This window comes from Vanellus vanellus (assembly GCF_965231255.1).
Source record: "Vanellus vanellus genome assembly, chromosome: 4".
Taxonomy (NCBI): Eukaryota; Metazoa; Chordata; class Aves; order Charadriiformes; family Charadriidae; genus Vanellus; species Vanellus vanellus.
In genome coordinates, this window is record NC_138909.1 from 43,340,532 (window position 1) to 43,355,158 (window position 14,627).

General features: G+C 65.2%; 1 protein-coding gene across 1 annotated transcript in view; it reads right to left on the minus strand.

Annotated features, from left to right (window-relative positions):
• LOC309671564 (dedicator of cytokinesis protein 2-like) overlaps positions 1 to 11,713 on the minus strand; it is a gene marked incomplete at its 5' end in the record, with an annotated part of 81,293 nt that extends 69,580 nt beyond the window's left edge. The window contains 16 exons of the mRNA XM_082482825.1: positions 829 to 901; positions 1,459 to 1,557; positions 2,452 to 2,576; positions 2,660 to 2,794; positions 3,326 to 3,405; positions 3,931 to 4,006; positions 5,470 to 5,605; positions 6,802 to 6,883; positions 7,712 to 7,866; positions 8,000 to 8,135; positions 8,567 to 8,715; positions 8,795 to 8,891; positions 8,991 to 9,046; positions 9,278 to 9,318; positions 9,492 to 9,575; positions 11,671 to 11,713. Coding sequence (XP_082338951.1) covers positions 829 to 901; positions 1,459 to 1,557; positions 2,452 to 2,576; positions 2,660 to 2,794; positions 3,326 to 3,405; positions 3,931 to 4,006; positions 5,470 to 5,605; positions 6,802 to 6,883; positions 7,712 to 7,866; positions 8,000 to 8,135; positions 8,567 to 8,715; positions 8,795 to 8,891; positions 8,991 to 9,046; positions 9,278 to 9,318; positions 9,492 to 9,575; positions 11,671 to 11,713 — 1,567 coding nt within the window. The remainder of the gene's footprint in view (positions 1 to 828; positions 902 to 1,458; positions 1,558 to 2,451; positions 2,577 to 2,659; positions 2,795 to 3,325; positions 3,406 to 3,930; positions 4,007 to 5,469; positions 5,606 to 6,801; positions 6,884 to 7,711; positions 7,867 to 7,999; positions 8,136 to 8,566; positions 8,716 to 8,794; positions 8,892 to 8,990; positions 9,047 to 9,277; positions 9,319 to 9,491; positions 9,576 to 11,670) is intronic.
• Positions 11,714 to 14,627: the final 2,914 nt, after the last annotated feature.

A 14,627-nucleotide genomic window follows, 5' to 3' on the forward strand; every position in this document is an offset into this window, starting at 1 on the left:
AAGGCAGCTCAGCTGGGGGCTCCTGCCCTCCCAGCAGCTGTAGCAGGTCGGGGAGGGGGCTGCTGGGGAAATCACATTTCTTTCCCTGGAGCCTGCCGGCCGTGCCCACGTACAGCGGGACCCCCATGGGGCACTCAGGAGAAGCGGCTGCTGCAGCGTTAGGGAACCTCGTAGGGGTAGAGACAGCAGCCATGAGCCCCTGGGCAGCAAGAAGAGCCACCAGGCTGCCAGCATGTGCTGCCCAGGCAGGCGGCCATCGGAGAGCTGCCTCTGTGAGAACAAGATGGGTTTGGGGCAGGCAGGGTTTAGCTTGTGCGGGATCAGACTGGCGAGCAGCAGCCTCAGCTACAGGTCTCCACGGTGGCCCCAGGGAAGGTCCCCGCAGTCACAAGACATGCCACACCACGTCCCATCACATGTGGTTTTCAGCTCTGCGAAGTTACTGACAGCAGCACCGCTGCTCTGGGAGCAGCCCATCTTCCTGGCCACACACCGCAGCCCACAGCTTTGCTGCAGCCAAACATCACGGGATGCAGAGCGGCTGCTCCAGAAAGCCAAGCACAGGTGCCCGAGGAGGTCTGTGCAAGAGGCAGCAGTTTCCCAGAGATCTGCTGCCCACCACAGGCAGCTGCGTCAGAGCAGAACAGGGGTGACAGCTTCCTTCCCCCCGCCACGTGAATCCGTGATGTATCCCCACACGGTGCGAGACGAGGGCTGCTCACAGGGCCCTCCTGTTCCTGCAGCTCTGGAGCTGCAGACAGCCCACCTCCATCGCAGCTTTTGCTGTGAACGTTAGCGGAGGAAGACGTGAAGAAAGCAGATACTCACAGTCACTGGAGGAGCGATGTCGGAAGGTGAATCTCAGGTGGGTCTTGTGGACATCTTCAATGGGAACAGCAATCTGAGAGAGAGAATGTATGCCCACATGAGAACAGGAGGGCATGGGCTGAGCGACCTGGCTGGCCAAGACCCCTCTGTGCTCAGGCAAAGGCTCTGCTGAACTGTCAGTTGCTTAAACCCAAACCCACGTGCTTTCCTTTTAATTAATGAGGCTGAATTAGAGACACAGGTGTCTGTGCAGGGCTGGCGACGTATACCCATGAGCCCGTGGGGAGAGGCAGGAGCGATGCAGGAGCACTGCCGGCCATGCAGCGCACCCAAAGCCCCTGCCTGAGCACTGCTCCTGGGCAGGGGTGGCAGACATCACCTCCCTGCTGCAGGACCTGCTGCAGGTCACCCTGGGTCTTCAACCAGGGGTTAAGCCATGACAACAGCAGCATCCCCTGTTGTCCCCGTGCTGGGGAGCCAGGGACTTTTCCCCCTGAAAAGCCAGCCCTGGTGGGGTGTCCCCCTGCGGCAGTCCAGTCCTGCTGTGCGGGAGGAGCGAGGGACACAGCCTCGGGGGGTCGCAGCCCCAGTCCCACACCTCAGTCCCTGCGCCCCAGTGCTCGTACAGACCTTCACCGTCTCCATCCACCGCTGGTGCCGCTGCTGGTAGTAGACCACAGAGCGGTACTCACTCGCTGGCTTGTCCCCCGCGCCGTGGTAAATCACATTCTGCAGGGAGGGCAGCAGCAGCAAAGATGCTTGGTGGTCAGCTCCTGACATTACTTCTTACAGATCAAATAAACTCGAAGGGCCAAAGAATTTTCCATCCCCTGCTAACCCAGACCAGCCCCCTTGAGCTGCTCTCCTCTGCCCACACCATGGCAGCCCCCACCCGACCACCCCCCAGCTCAGGCACCCTTTTACAACAACTCAGCCAGCACGGGGACATCTTTCTGACCGTCCCTTCCCAGCCAGGCTCAGAGGGCAGCAAAAGGCTTCTCCATCCCCTTCACCTCCACCAGGCCTGGTGCAGCCTCTGAAAGGAGCCAGCAAGGGACACGCAACCCCCCAGGGCACGGTCATGACTTGGCTTCCATCGCCCAGTGGGAAGGGCATTATCAGGGACAGAGAGGGAGGTGGGGACTGCATCCCTGGACCACCCCAGCGGGACCCTCAGCAATTCACAGCCTGTTCCCCAGGGGCCGGGGGAGAATTGCCTTTGAAATGAAGGCAAACAACCTGGAGAGAGAGACAAGGTAACAGCCAGTCCTGGGGTGGGGGAACTGGGTCTGAGCCTCCTCCCACCCTCCTGACAACCCCTATCCTCCGGCTCCTTCCCCCTCCTGCCTCTCCGAGGGCTGGGACACCCTGTGCCTGGAGGCCTGTGGGGATGGCCGGGGGTTCTGGCTATCTCCAAGGGAGGATGATTTTCTCTCTAAATAGAATATTTATTCTAAAGGGCTGCTTCAGGGGCTCCAGTAGCCAAAGAGGCGACTCCAACTCATTCGTGCTGGCACAAACACCAGCACTGGCATTCCGTGGAGCTGCTGCCTCTGCCCGAGACAGGGTTATTCAGGGGACAGTCCCTTCCTTGCCCCAGGGCTGATGCAGTGCCTGCCATACCTGCACAATGCTGCCCGACTCGTCACAGACGCACACCGTCACCTCCACGTTCTTCTGTGTCTTCTTGTTCCCCTTGTCAAACTCGCCCTGCACCAGCGTCAGGTAGATGTCGTTCCTGACATCTCCTGGGGAGACAGCCCTGTCAGTGAGCCCCGTAACCCTATGCTGGGACCCCCAGACACCATCCAGGGATGGTCCAACCCGCCACCCTGCTTGCCTGGCATGATGACTTCCGGGTAGCCCAGCTTGCGTGCCACCACTGTGCTGCGGTCCACAAGGTGGGGATGGTCCTTCCGCACTTGGCTCAGGTCTCCCCAAAGCATCTTCAGGGACACCCAGAACCCTGCGAGGACAAAGAGCGGGACATCACCTCATGGCCCGCACCAGCTCAGCCCAAGCCGTGCCATGCCAGGCAAGGATGCAGCCACGCACACCTCCTGTGGAAGCGGCTGCCCCTTCCTGGGCTCAGCCCCTGGATGCACTTGGATGGGTGGTTGCTTCCAGCAACCCCATATAGCTCCGATCCTGATTGCTGGGACAATTCACACACCGAGCCCCGGGCTCACCCAGGATCAAACTTGCACCCTCATGGCTGCTGCGTTTTTTCAGTGGGTGACAGCATTCAAGAGCTCGGGGGAGGCAGCGGGAGGGGACCCAGGGCTGGTCAGGGACCAGAGCAAGCCCACAGACCCTGCGAGGAGCAGCACAAGGGAACTACCCCAGTGCAGGGGCCAGGCAGCAGCCCAGGTCCCCGAGAACAAGCAGCAGCCACAGAGAAACACAGGATGGGCTGGGGAAGTGTCTCACCCTGTCCCCCACCGCATACCATGGCACAGGGTGGGCACGCAAGGCAGGGAACAGGTGGGGGCTCTACCTTGTCCCTTGTGGTTGATGTCCTTCCCCTCCACCGCTTTCCTGATCATGTTGTGAAGAAAATCATTGTCAGCAGTCGCCCTGCAAACATCAGAGCGAGGCCATTCAGAGGAGTTCCAAGCTAGGCACACACAAGGAAACTCACATGGATGCTCCCCTTGGCCAGGCACCGACCACCAGCAAACCGAATAGAAGCCTGGATCCCGCTGTGGATCCCCAACCTGGTGGCCTCCAGCCCACTGGGAAAGAGGTGCAGGACAGCATCCACGGCATACCTGGGACACCGAGCATGTGTGTGCCCCGAGTGGCCGGGAGGCAGAGCTCCGCTGGGGGCTTCATTACCTCTGAGTACGTGTCTGCCCAAAGAAATATCCCTTTTCTAACCTCACTGAGGTCCTGGACCTGGTGACATCATGTCCCAAGGATCCATGTTCCGTTTGCAAAGCCACATTTAATGGAGAAATCTTTTCTCTTTGATCCTGGCACCTCTTGCCCCCTCGCAGCCGCTGTCCTGGTGCCTGCCAGACCCACAAAGTACTTCCCCCCCGGCCCACTGCCCCCCTCCCCGCTTCCCCCCTGCCCGCTGCCTGGCCCCATGGGACTCACAGGTGCACAGGGATGAAGTGCTGCTTGTCCTCGTCGCTCTCACACTTCCCCTTGGTGATGTCCGTGATGTCCATCACTGCAGCAGCACAGATGCAGCAGCATGGGGCGGCTGCCACGGGTGCCGGCAGCCCCAGCCCCCAGCGCCAGGGTTCTCTGTGCCAAATCATCCCAGGACCAACACCTAGGACTGTTTTGTCCTGTCCTGCAGCCTCCACCTGGCCTGTGCCATCAGCACTGACCCTCCACAGCGGATGGACATGCTGCCAACACGGGGTGGGACCTGGCAGCCTGGCACAGCTCACCAATGGGAAATGCTCCCGGGGGGGTCTGCAGCAGCAGCAGCATCAGCCCCCAGAGCAGGGAAGGGTCCTGTGCTGGGGCACAGCCCGAAGGACACCCGTCCCTCGGGCTCTCCCCTCCTCACCCTGCGGTTCTCCAGCCACCCTGGCGCAGAGGTGGCCACTCAGGGCTCACAGCATGTGCTCAGTGTCCCCTCCAGTGGCATGCCTCTGGGGAACAGTGCACGGAGACGGTGAGCCATCAACCATATGGTCACCACAGGTGACCTCAGAGGTCCGAGGCAGATTTTGGCTAAAATAAGCCATATTCAGAACCTCTTCATCGCCCACGGACAGAGGGTTTGGTGCAGGACAGACAGGGCACCACAGAGTGGGCACCAGGACAATCCATCTGTCCCCTCCCTGGGGACACGATCAGCTCAGAGCACAACTAGATGCCGATATGTTCATAAATCACCTGGTAATTTCGCTGTGGCTGAGGTCCTAGCACACACTAATTAACCAAGTAGAATCAATAATTTGCGAGCGAGCCCATCCAATGAGGATCAATACCCAGAGCAGGACCATGGGTTGCGGCGGAGGCAGGGGAGCTCCCTGCTCTGCTGGGGACAGGTGCCACAGAGGGACCCAGGGCTACTCCCGGGGGCCCCTCCGGCAGTGCCGGGCTGGGGGGTCCCCTGCGCCACACAGCAAGGAGGGATGGCTGGGACCCCCCAGTCCCTTTCCTCTGCCGGGGCGGGTGCGTTGCATCCCCACGGGCCCCGCAGCTGCAGCCCTGGCAGGGCATGGCCAGCCCGTGGGGGATGACATGACGACAGCCGGGGGAATTGCTTGGCTCTGGCAGCTGTGGGAACAGGCAGCCAAGGCTTTCCCGGCTGCCGGAGTGGCTGTGCCAGATCCCTCCCTACACCCCCTCACCAGGCGTGTGTGGGGAGGGCCCTGCACCACTATGGGGGGTTGTGGGTCAGGCTGGGGTGGGGGAGACAGGGCAGCAAGCTCAGGGGGATGAAGCGAATATGGCTGTGCAGAGGCAAGCGAGGACTGGGGTCCATGCGTGGGGATGGAGGCTGCCTGGCTGGAGGCAGGAGCAGCCCTGGGGTGTTGCTGCCCTGAACCACTGCACCCCATGGCCAATGAGCCCCATGGAGCCTGGGAGCTGAGAGGTGTGTGCTGGGGAGTGCTGGTGTGGGCAGCACTGGGGGGTCTCCTCCCAGCTCCGATGGCAGACCTTTGCTCTCACCTGAGATGCCAAAGGGCCGCCGGAGGCCCGTGCTGAGCTTACGGCTGTAGGTCTCTCGGAGGTCCATGCGTCCCACCCGGATGATCTGGCACACCAGAAAAAGCTTCTCCCGCTTAAGGTCCTTGCTGCCCAGGTCCTGGTGGGGGAGGACAGGGGCTGCATGAGCCAGGCACCAGCAGCACCATACTGGGATGTGCCTCTGCCAGTGCCAGGTTATCACAGGGTACCCAGGGCTATGCTGGAGGATGAACCAGTGGGTGCAGAGCCACCACAGGTCCCTGTGCCCAGCACCCCGGTTCTGCCTTCAGGGGCCGGTGAGTCCCCCTGCAGCTATATCCCACAGAAGGGCTCAGCTGGCAGGCACGTGTCCCCGCTGCTCCAGGGAGCCTGGGGTTTCTGTGCACCCCAGGGAGCCCCAAGCCAGAGGGATGGGGACAATGCCAGGGCTGATGAAGGCCGATGGCCCCACGGGGCACCCACAGGGCAGGCAGCACAGCTGAGGGGGCCACGCTGCCCTGGGAGGGAGCAGCTCTGATGTAGGGCTTGGTGGGGTGGCCACACACCCCAGCTCCAGGGACCCTGGGGGGACCAGGGACTGCAGGTGCTGCCTCTGTATAAGAACCTTCCTCCAGGCCTGCGGCACGGGGCTGCAGCATGGGACAGGGTCACACCGCAGCGCAGGGGGACGCACGGCCGATGCCAGCAGCGGGCAGGGGTCAGAGGTGTGTGAGAGCCAGGGGAGCTGGACCGAGGGGGCTGGAAGTGCTGATGCTGCTCATTAACATTGATTTTCCCAGCTCATCTGCATATTGATGGCTCGGCTTGGGCAGTCCTGAGGGTCAGCTCAGCTCTGCTGGTGCAGCAGGGAAAAATGCTGGCTCAGCAGGCACTGCCTGCGCCTCCTCCTGCCGTCGGCCAGGGACTGCTGAGCCCAGCTGCAGGCAACAGCTGGAGTGAAGATGGGGGCACAGGCACCCGACAGCCCCAGCAACCCTACAGCTGGGAGGGGAGGCCGCAAGGGACAGCCTCATGGCAGGTGCCCACATCCCGGTGACAGGACTGGGGTCTACGCAGGAGCTGTGGGGTTGTGTGGGCTGGGGGGGCACTAAAGAAATGCGCAGCAAGGAGAGAGCAACTGGCAGGAGCTGCTTGGAGGGGGACACGGGTTGCAGCCATGCATTGTGCTGGATGCATCCGAAATGCTGCAAGGGGCGGGGGGGGGGGGGGGGGGGGCATCTCCACAGGCAGCAGGGAGGGGAGGAGGTGCAGGCAGCTCTGCAGGAAGGGAGAAGCAGGCAACAGCAGCGCTGCTCCCGAGGGGTCTGCGCTCACCGTGAAAATGGCCTTGAGGTTGTTGAGCAGCTCGATGTCCTGGGGAACACCCGTACTGGCCCAGCGGATCACGTAGTTCTCACTGCAAGAGGAAGGCAAGGGGGTGAGGAGCCCACGGTGGGGGTCAACCACCGGGACAGCAGAGCTGGAGCTTGGGGGGTGGGGCGGCCAGGCAGAGGCTGCCAGCAAACAGCCCAGGAGCAAACACCACGACGTGGGCTGGAGCCCTCTGGCCATGGGCAGGGTGCTGCTCAGACCCCGTTTGTGTGCCCAGCCCCTGCCAGCTCCCACCACGCAGACCCCTCATCCGACCAGTAGCCCCAGTCACAGCACACAGACCAGCCATCCCCAGCAGCGGGAGGCTGCCAGCCCAACCCTGCCTGCAGGTGGGCAGCTTGCAGGCATTCTGGGCACACTGGCTTGCTGGTCCCCTGCAGGGGGACATGCTGTGCCTGTGGCACCCAGGGTCTGGCATAGGCTGAGCTGGCCCATGCCTGCTGTGGGGCCACAGGCAGATCAGCACACAGCAACACACCGCAGCACACCTGCAACAGGCCACCACGCATCGGGCATGCACAGCCCCAGACAGAGTGAGAGCCATGGGCTGTCCCACGGGATGTGGCTGCACGCCGCTGACAAACCCTCTGGCTCTGGAGGGGACAACCTTGCTGGAAGGGATGTGCCTCTTTCCCCTCAGTGAGACACACCAGCTTGTGCCGAGCTGGGCGGGCAGCCATGCTGGGCAGGACAGGCAATCTGGGCATCAGGGCTGGCAACCGAGTACAAAGGGGCAGGGACTTCACCGTATAGGGGGGGCAAGACCGGGGGACGGTGCACAGAGCAGCAGGACAGGCTGAGCCAGTGGCCAGAGTCAGGGAGAGAGACTGGTCCTGCGCTGTTGGAGTCCCACCTGATCATACGCTGCTCGCCGGGGTCGTACAGCGCCATGAAGAGCTGTGCCTCCTCGCCGATGTTGCAGACGAAGTTGCGCACGCAGAGGTAGAGGCTGTGGGAGGGTGAAGCCGCCAGGCGGGTGCTGCAGCCCAGCGCGCTCTGCTGCGGGCTCTGAGGGGTACGAGGTGGCTCAGCCCCACAGCTTGGCCCTACGGCATGGCCCCTGGCACGGCACAGCCACGTGTGGGGCAGCGGGCTCACAGCAGGGAGGGGTCAGCGCACTGGGGCCAGCGCTGGCTCTCACCGTCTCCTCCTGGATGCGCTGTGTGATAGTCTGAGCAGCCTTCTTGTGCGCCTGGAAGAGGCTGATGATGCTGGTCCTGTCGGGGTCCAGGATGTTTTCATCCTTGTCCCGCACCACCAGGTCCAGCGCGAGGATCCTGCAGAGGACAGGACGGGGTGAGGCAGGACCCGGTGCCCAGCTGGTCTGGCAGGACACAGGTTTGTGCATCCCACTGGAACCCGCCTGCCCTTGCACGGGCTGGCACGGAATCTGGGGGTACAGGCATGGTGTCAGGGCAGGACAGATCCCGATAGGTCCCAGCCAGCAGCAGAGCCCTGGCAAGGGGACAAGAGCCGGGCAGCACCAGGGATGCTCTCCTGCCCCAGCCAGGGCTCATTGGCGATAGTCCTTAGCTGGGTGGCTTGCACACACACCAGCACACTCACTGCCCCCAGCCACTGCAGGAAAGCCAGCCAGGACAACAGGGACACTGCAGCAGAGAGGCCGAGCATCCCTCAGCACTGCAGAGCCTGTGCCTGGGGCAGGGGCAGGTGCACGGTCCCCCCCACGCTCCATCTCCACTCTCACTTGTTGCCGTAGTCGATCTTGCCGGTCACCTCTTTCTTGAGCTGCAGGAGCTCGTCCTTGGGCAGTGTCCCTGAGAGCAGCTGCGAGCGCCGCTCCATCAGCTCGTACATCATCCGCTTCACCTGCCGATACCGCTCCATCTGCCCTGCCTGTGGGCACCAGCGCTGTGTCACCATGACTGCCCCCACCAGCCCCAGACCCCTTGGCCCCCCAGACCCTGGGCCTCACCACGTAGAGCTGCTTCCAGATGGTGGCCCACTCCCGCAGCGTGGTGGTGATCTCCTGCACCATGGGCATCTCGGCGGGGACCACACTTTCCTCCGCCCTGGGGAGAGGCACAGGGAGCTCTGGAGCCCTGCAGCACCACGCGGGCCCCCACACCGGGCAGGGGGATGGTGCCCACCCACCCGTGCCTGGTACCTACCCCCTGCGCTCCACCACAGCGCCCTTCAGGTGGATGAGTGAGGCCGGGAAGATGCCCTGGGGGAGCCGGAGCTGTCAGCACACGCAGGCTGGGCTGGGCAGGACACAGCCCTCCCCGGGGTGCCACAGCCAGGGGCCCCCACCCCGGGACCAAGGGTCCAGCAGAGGGTCCCAGCCTGGGAATGCCACATGGTGCCTGGCACATCCCCCCAACAGTGGCAGGGTGTGCCGCTGACCATGCCCACACCCCTCTCAGTGCCCCGGCCCCCCCAGCAGCCCCTTACCTACCCGTGCAGCCCTGTTCCTGAGCGAGTACCCACGGTACCAGCCTGCAAGGGGAGGAAGGGGATGCTGTCAGCTGGGTTTGGGGACGGATGACCACCAGCAGCGAGGCCAAGAGAGGGTGGAGGAGGACCCGTGTCAGGGTGCACCCCAGTACCAGCCCAGCAGGGGACGGCAGGGGATGGCACGGGGCTTGGCCAAGGCTGCTGGACCCCCTTACCCTCAGAGGCTTGCAGGATGTGTACTGTCTCCCCGATCTGCAGTGGGAGGTGATGCTCACTGGTGCGCGGGAAGTTCCACACGGCTGCAGGGAGAGGAGCCAGGAGCTGTGAGCAGGGGTCCCTCACCTGGACCCCCCCCTCACCCAGTTACAGCATGCTTATGGCCCCATGTACCCATGCCCTTTAGGGCAGCGTGCCCCACCACCAGCCTCCCCACATGGGGCAGAGCAACCTCAACCAGCATCGCTTGTCCCCAGGAGACAGTGCAAGGTCCCAGCCCCACACAAATGGCATGAGACCTCTGAGAAGGTGCGGTGCAAGGCAGAGCAGCGCTGGCCACAGCGGAGCAGGGGTGGGAAGGGGACCCCAGACCCCAGGAGAGTCGCAGCCCAGCCTGCATGGCGCCAGGCACAGCAGGAGCCATCAGCACCCTCTCCTCCAGCACATGGGGGTCCCCTGCCTGGCATCGTCCCCATCACGCTGCCTGCCACCCGCAACCCAGCCCAGCCGCATGGGCCCTAGTGAGTGCTGAGTCCAGTGGTCGTGCTCCCACCACAAGTGGCCCAGGGAGGCAAGCGTCAGCTGAGGCCCTGCCTGGAGGAGCAGCACTGCCTGCCCGGGGCTGGCAGCTCAGGGGCACACAGGCCAGTCCCTGGGGACAGCAGGTACTGGCAGTGGGGTGACCGGGGTGATGGGGGCAGTGGGGTGACAGCGGCTGAAGGGCAGTGGGAGCACAGGAGCTCGCTGGTGGCCAGATACTTCCTGCTGCGGCGCAGGCTGCACTGGGACGAGCTGCGGTTAGTCCTGCCGCTATTTCTGGTCCTGGGGACAGTGACAGCTCTGTCTGGTGGAGGCAGCACTGGCTTGGCCTCAGGACCAGCGGCACTCTGCACCAGGAGACAGCCCTCTGCAGACATGCCTGCACCCGGGGGGTCCCTGCTGGGATGCTGCCCCTGCCCACCAGCAGCCCCGGCCAGGGCCAGCTCATACTGCAACATCCCCAGACTTGCACCACTCGTCAGGACCCCCCATGCTGGCCCTGGAAGACCCTGTAGCACCAGGAGCCCTGAGATCCTGTGGGATCCCTCCTGCCACCCTGTCCTCCGCACAAGGACCCTGACCCAGCCTGGAGCAGCTCCTGGCCCCAGTCCAGGCACACTCCCCTCCAACCCCTTCCCACCCCTGCCAGCCCCCAGCCGGGACAGGCTTCCTCACAGGATGGTTAATGCCCATCAAGCACAAGCAGGAACCGAGACGAGACCCAGCTCCCGGTGCTGCCCAGGACCCTGCGGGGGCTCAGCCCTTGCTCTGGGTGCTGCCGGCAGCACAAGGAGGAGGTGTGGGAAAGAGCCCCATCCAGAAACGGGAAGAGGCTCAGGGCTGCGAGCACCAGCACAGGGAGTGTGTGCTCGCACAGGGGCTGGGGTTGGCGTGGGGAGCCTGAGCTGGGGGCTGGTGTAGGGAACGGGGCTGCCCAGAGCTTTGCTGTGACCAACACAAAGGCTGGGAGCAAAGCTCCAGCCGGGACCAGGGGGCAAACTACAGGGGTGGCTCTGGGCTTACCAGGCACCTCCCTGAGAGCAGGTCACACATGAGCTAATGATCCCTGTTAACAAGCTAACCACCCCTTGGGTGGAGGGTTCCGCGCTTCAACAGCCAGGCTGAGCCTAGACCCCCAGCTCAGAGAGGGGGATCCTGTGTCAAGCATTGGAAACGCTCTGCTTCCAGCCCCATTCAGTCCCACAGCTCCTCATCCTCACCCAGCATCAGCCATGCTCAGCTCTGGACGTGCGGGTCCCACTGACAACTGCCCTGCTCAGCCCCACTCCCCTGGGCCACCCCATCACCAGCCCACCCCACAACTCATTCCTGCATCCCCCAGCCCACCCAGTGCCGGCATCACAGGGACCCAGCCCTCGCCTCACACTGCTGAGCATCGCCACCAGCCCCACCTAGCCCGGCACCGCCGGCAGCATTCACCCTGCAGACCTACACCATCGCCCAGCCACCATCACCCGCCCCTCTACAGCCCACTGCCACAGCGCCACTGCAGCCAGGGGGCAACAGCAGTGTCACCGTGGCCACAAGCACCCTGTCCCACGAGCCCCAGCACCCCTCCACCAAGCCGGGGAGCCCAGCGGGGTCCAGTGCCTGCTCAGCCCCGAAGCCTGCACTCACCCACACCATACTTCTCCTCCTTGGTGGGCAGCCACGGGGCCATGGCTGGCTGTGCCGCAGGAACTGGGGCCCTGCGTGGGGCGGCTGCTGGTTCCTCCTGCCGCGCTCCCCAGGTCACGTGTATCTCACCGGCTTGTGCAAACCTCCGCTTCCTCAACACGCAGCCAGGCACTGCAGGGACCCACCCAACCACCCTGCACTCCCCCCACATGACAGGGCAGGGGTGGAGGGGACAGAGCCCCCAGGACCCCACCACACCACCCTTCTGGGGGCCCAGACTTGAGTGGGTCACTATGGGGCTGCTGGCTCCGGGTGATGCTGCAGCACCGCAAGCCCCTCTGTCTGGGTATTGCAGCCAGAGCCCGGCAGCCAGCAGGACACGGGGCTGGAGCCCAGAGCAAGGGGAGCCTTGGCCACCCCATGGCATGGGGAGCTGCAGGGAGCCATGCGTTCAGGCCAGCTGCACCACTCCAGACCAGCACCACTGGGACGAGGCCTCTGCCTCCCCAGCCAGGGCTGTCCCATCCTCATCCCTCGGTGCATGAGGCTCAGCAGCACGAAAGCTGTCACCGTGCATGGCTACCCCCAGGGCTCTGCGGGCCCATGCCCAGCCCTCCACTCCCTGCAGCACCAGGACGGTGAGTGAAGCAACCATTCAGCATCAACCACTTCCTTCCTCCCGCCTGCTGCAAACCCCAGCTGTCCAGCACCCGTGGGTCCGCAGGGACGGGATGCACATCCTCTGGCCCTGCTCAGCCTCGAGCCATTGCTGGCCAGGCCTTCTCCTCCTACACAGCCATGCTGCCCTAGGACCCTCCATTCCTCCTAGACCTGCTCATGGCCAACCCAGGCAGGGCTCCCGTAGCTGGGCTCCAGCTCTCACAGCTTGAACCACTTCTCCATCAGCCCCTTCAAGGCAGTGTGAGGCTCCTTCCTTGCGCTGCCCGCACCCTCTTTGCAGGCCCTCATCTCCCCCCGACAGCCTGAGGCTGCATCAGGGTCACCCTTGGGTGCAGCTCCCCGATCCCATGGGTCATCCCAGGCTCCAGGCTAACACCCCTGGCCCAAAACCCACTCTGAGCAGTCATCACAGACCCTCCAGCCTGAGGAAATGGTGATGGAGGGGGACAGGGAGCACCACAGGAAAGGGGGCTCGAGCAGGTTTGGGTGAGCTGCCAGAGCTGGGCGAGAGGAGTTGGGCATATAGGGCAAGAAGGTGGCCAGGAAGGTTTAAGCTCCCCGAGCACAAAGGCTGCGGACATGGCATCTGCCCAGAGAGCTGGAGGGGATAACCCAAGGATCACCCCTCCACAAGCATCCTCCCCTCTCCCTGGGCGGCTGGTCGCAGGCGGTGGCACGGCAGGGTCCCTGGCCGCGGTGGCATTGCCTGGTGCCAGCACAGCACGTCGGGGCAGCACGCCGCAGCCTGCGGGCACTCACCGCAGGGCCGTGCCAACGCTGAAGCCGGCAGCGGCGACCTTCGGTGGCGGGAGAGCTGCTGCCCGGGGCCGGGCCGCGGCCGGCGGGTCCTTCTTGGAGCTGCGGGGGCAGAGCGGTAACTCCAGGCGGCTTCGGAGTTTCGCTTTCTGCCGGCAGCCGGGGTTCCCGCACCCCGCCTGCGCGGGGCCCAAGCCCCGGGGCCAGCAGGGACCGCACGGTCCGCAGCCGGGCTCTGCCCCGCTGCCCGGTCGGTCCTCGCGGCCCCGGCGGGAGCTGCGCGCTCGGGGGATGAACGGCCCGAGCCGGGCTGCCGTGGGCCGTCTGCCGGTCTGGCAGCTCCACCTGCCGGTCCCGACCGGCCGCATGCCAGGAGCCGCGGCGGGCTGAGGGCGCCTGGTTTGGGTGCAAGGGTGCCGGGGACGGGGTGCCCGGCACCTGATACGGGATGCCGGTGGGCTCGGAATCGTGCACCCGAGACTCGCAACGGAGGAGCACCGGAGGCATCCGCGGTGCTCCGAGCGGGGAGGGGGCGACACCCGCGCTGCCGAGCACGGTACTGTCCGAGAGACGGACCGCGGCCGGAGCCGGGAGCGCTGCCGGGGCAGCCGGGGCGGGTCCCCCTTTCCGGGGTCGGGACGGGGGCGGTTGCTCCATACAAGCACACCGGCGCGGGTGGCTGGGGGGAGCCCGCGGGGAGAGGGGAGACCGGGGGCGCTTCAGGCGGCCTGGGCACCGGGAGGCTCATCGCTCCGCCGGCGGCCCCGGGGGTGGCGGGGCCGAGCCGGGACCGGGACCGGGGCCGGGGCCGGGGCCGCGCCAGGCCGATCGCCACGCAGGCAGGGCCGCGCCTAGCAACGGGCCGCGCGCCGGCGAGCGGGGAACGCCCCCACGGCGCTGATTGGCGGGCGCCGGCGAGGCCACGTGACGGCGCCGCGGTCACCTGACGGTCTCCCGAAGCTGGGCCCGAGGTGGTGGCGGCGCGCGCAGGTGAGCGGTGGCCGGGCCGGGCCGGGCCGGAACTGGAGCTCGGGGACTGAGTCGGGAAACTCCGTCCCGTCCCGTCCCGTCCCGTCCCGTCCCGTCCCGTCCCGTCCCGTCCCGTCGGGTACGGTACGGTACGGTACGGTACTGTCCCGGTGCTCAGTTGCCCGGTCCGGTCCATCCCGGTCCGTCTCGTACCGGTGTCCCCCCGACCCGGTACAGCCCGTGCCATTCGGGTCCGTCTGCTGGGACTGGCCCCGTGCTGTCTGGCCACCTCCAAGGTGTCTGCCCTGTCCCACGCTCCCTGTGCCCCGGCCCGGTCCCCCATGCACAGCCCAGTCTGGTCCCCCGCACCCCGCTCGGTCCTGCCGTGCTCTCCCCGGTGCCCTGCCCATCCCCCCCGGTCCCCAGCGTGCCCGCTCTGTCCCCTGCCTGTCCCTGCTCCCCACATCCAGGCCATGTTAACCCCCTGCCTGTCTCCCTGTCCCCTGTGCCCCCCGGGTTCCCCCCACCCCAGCGGGACGGTATGGTGGGCT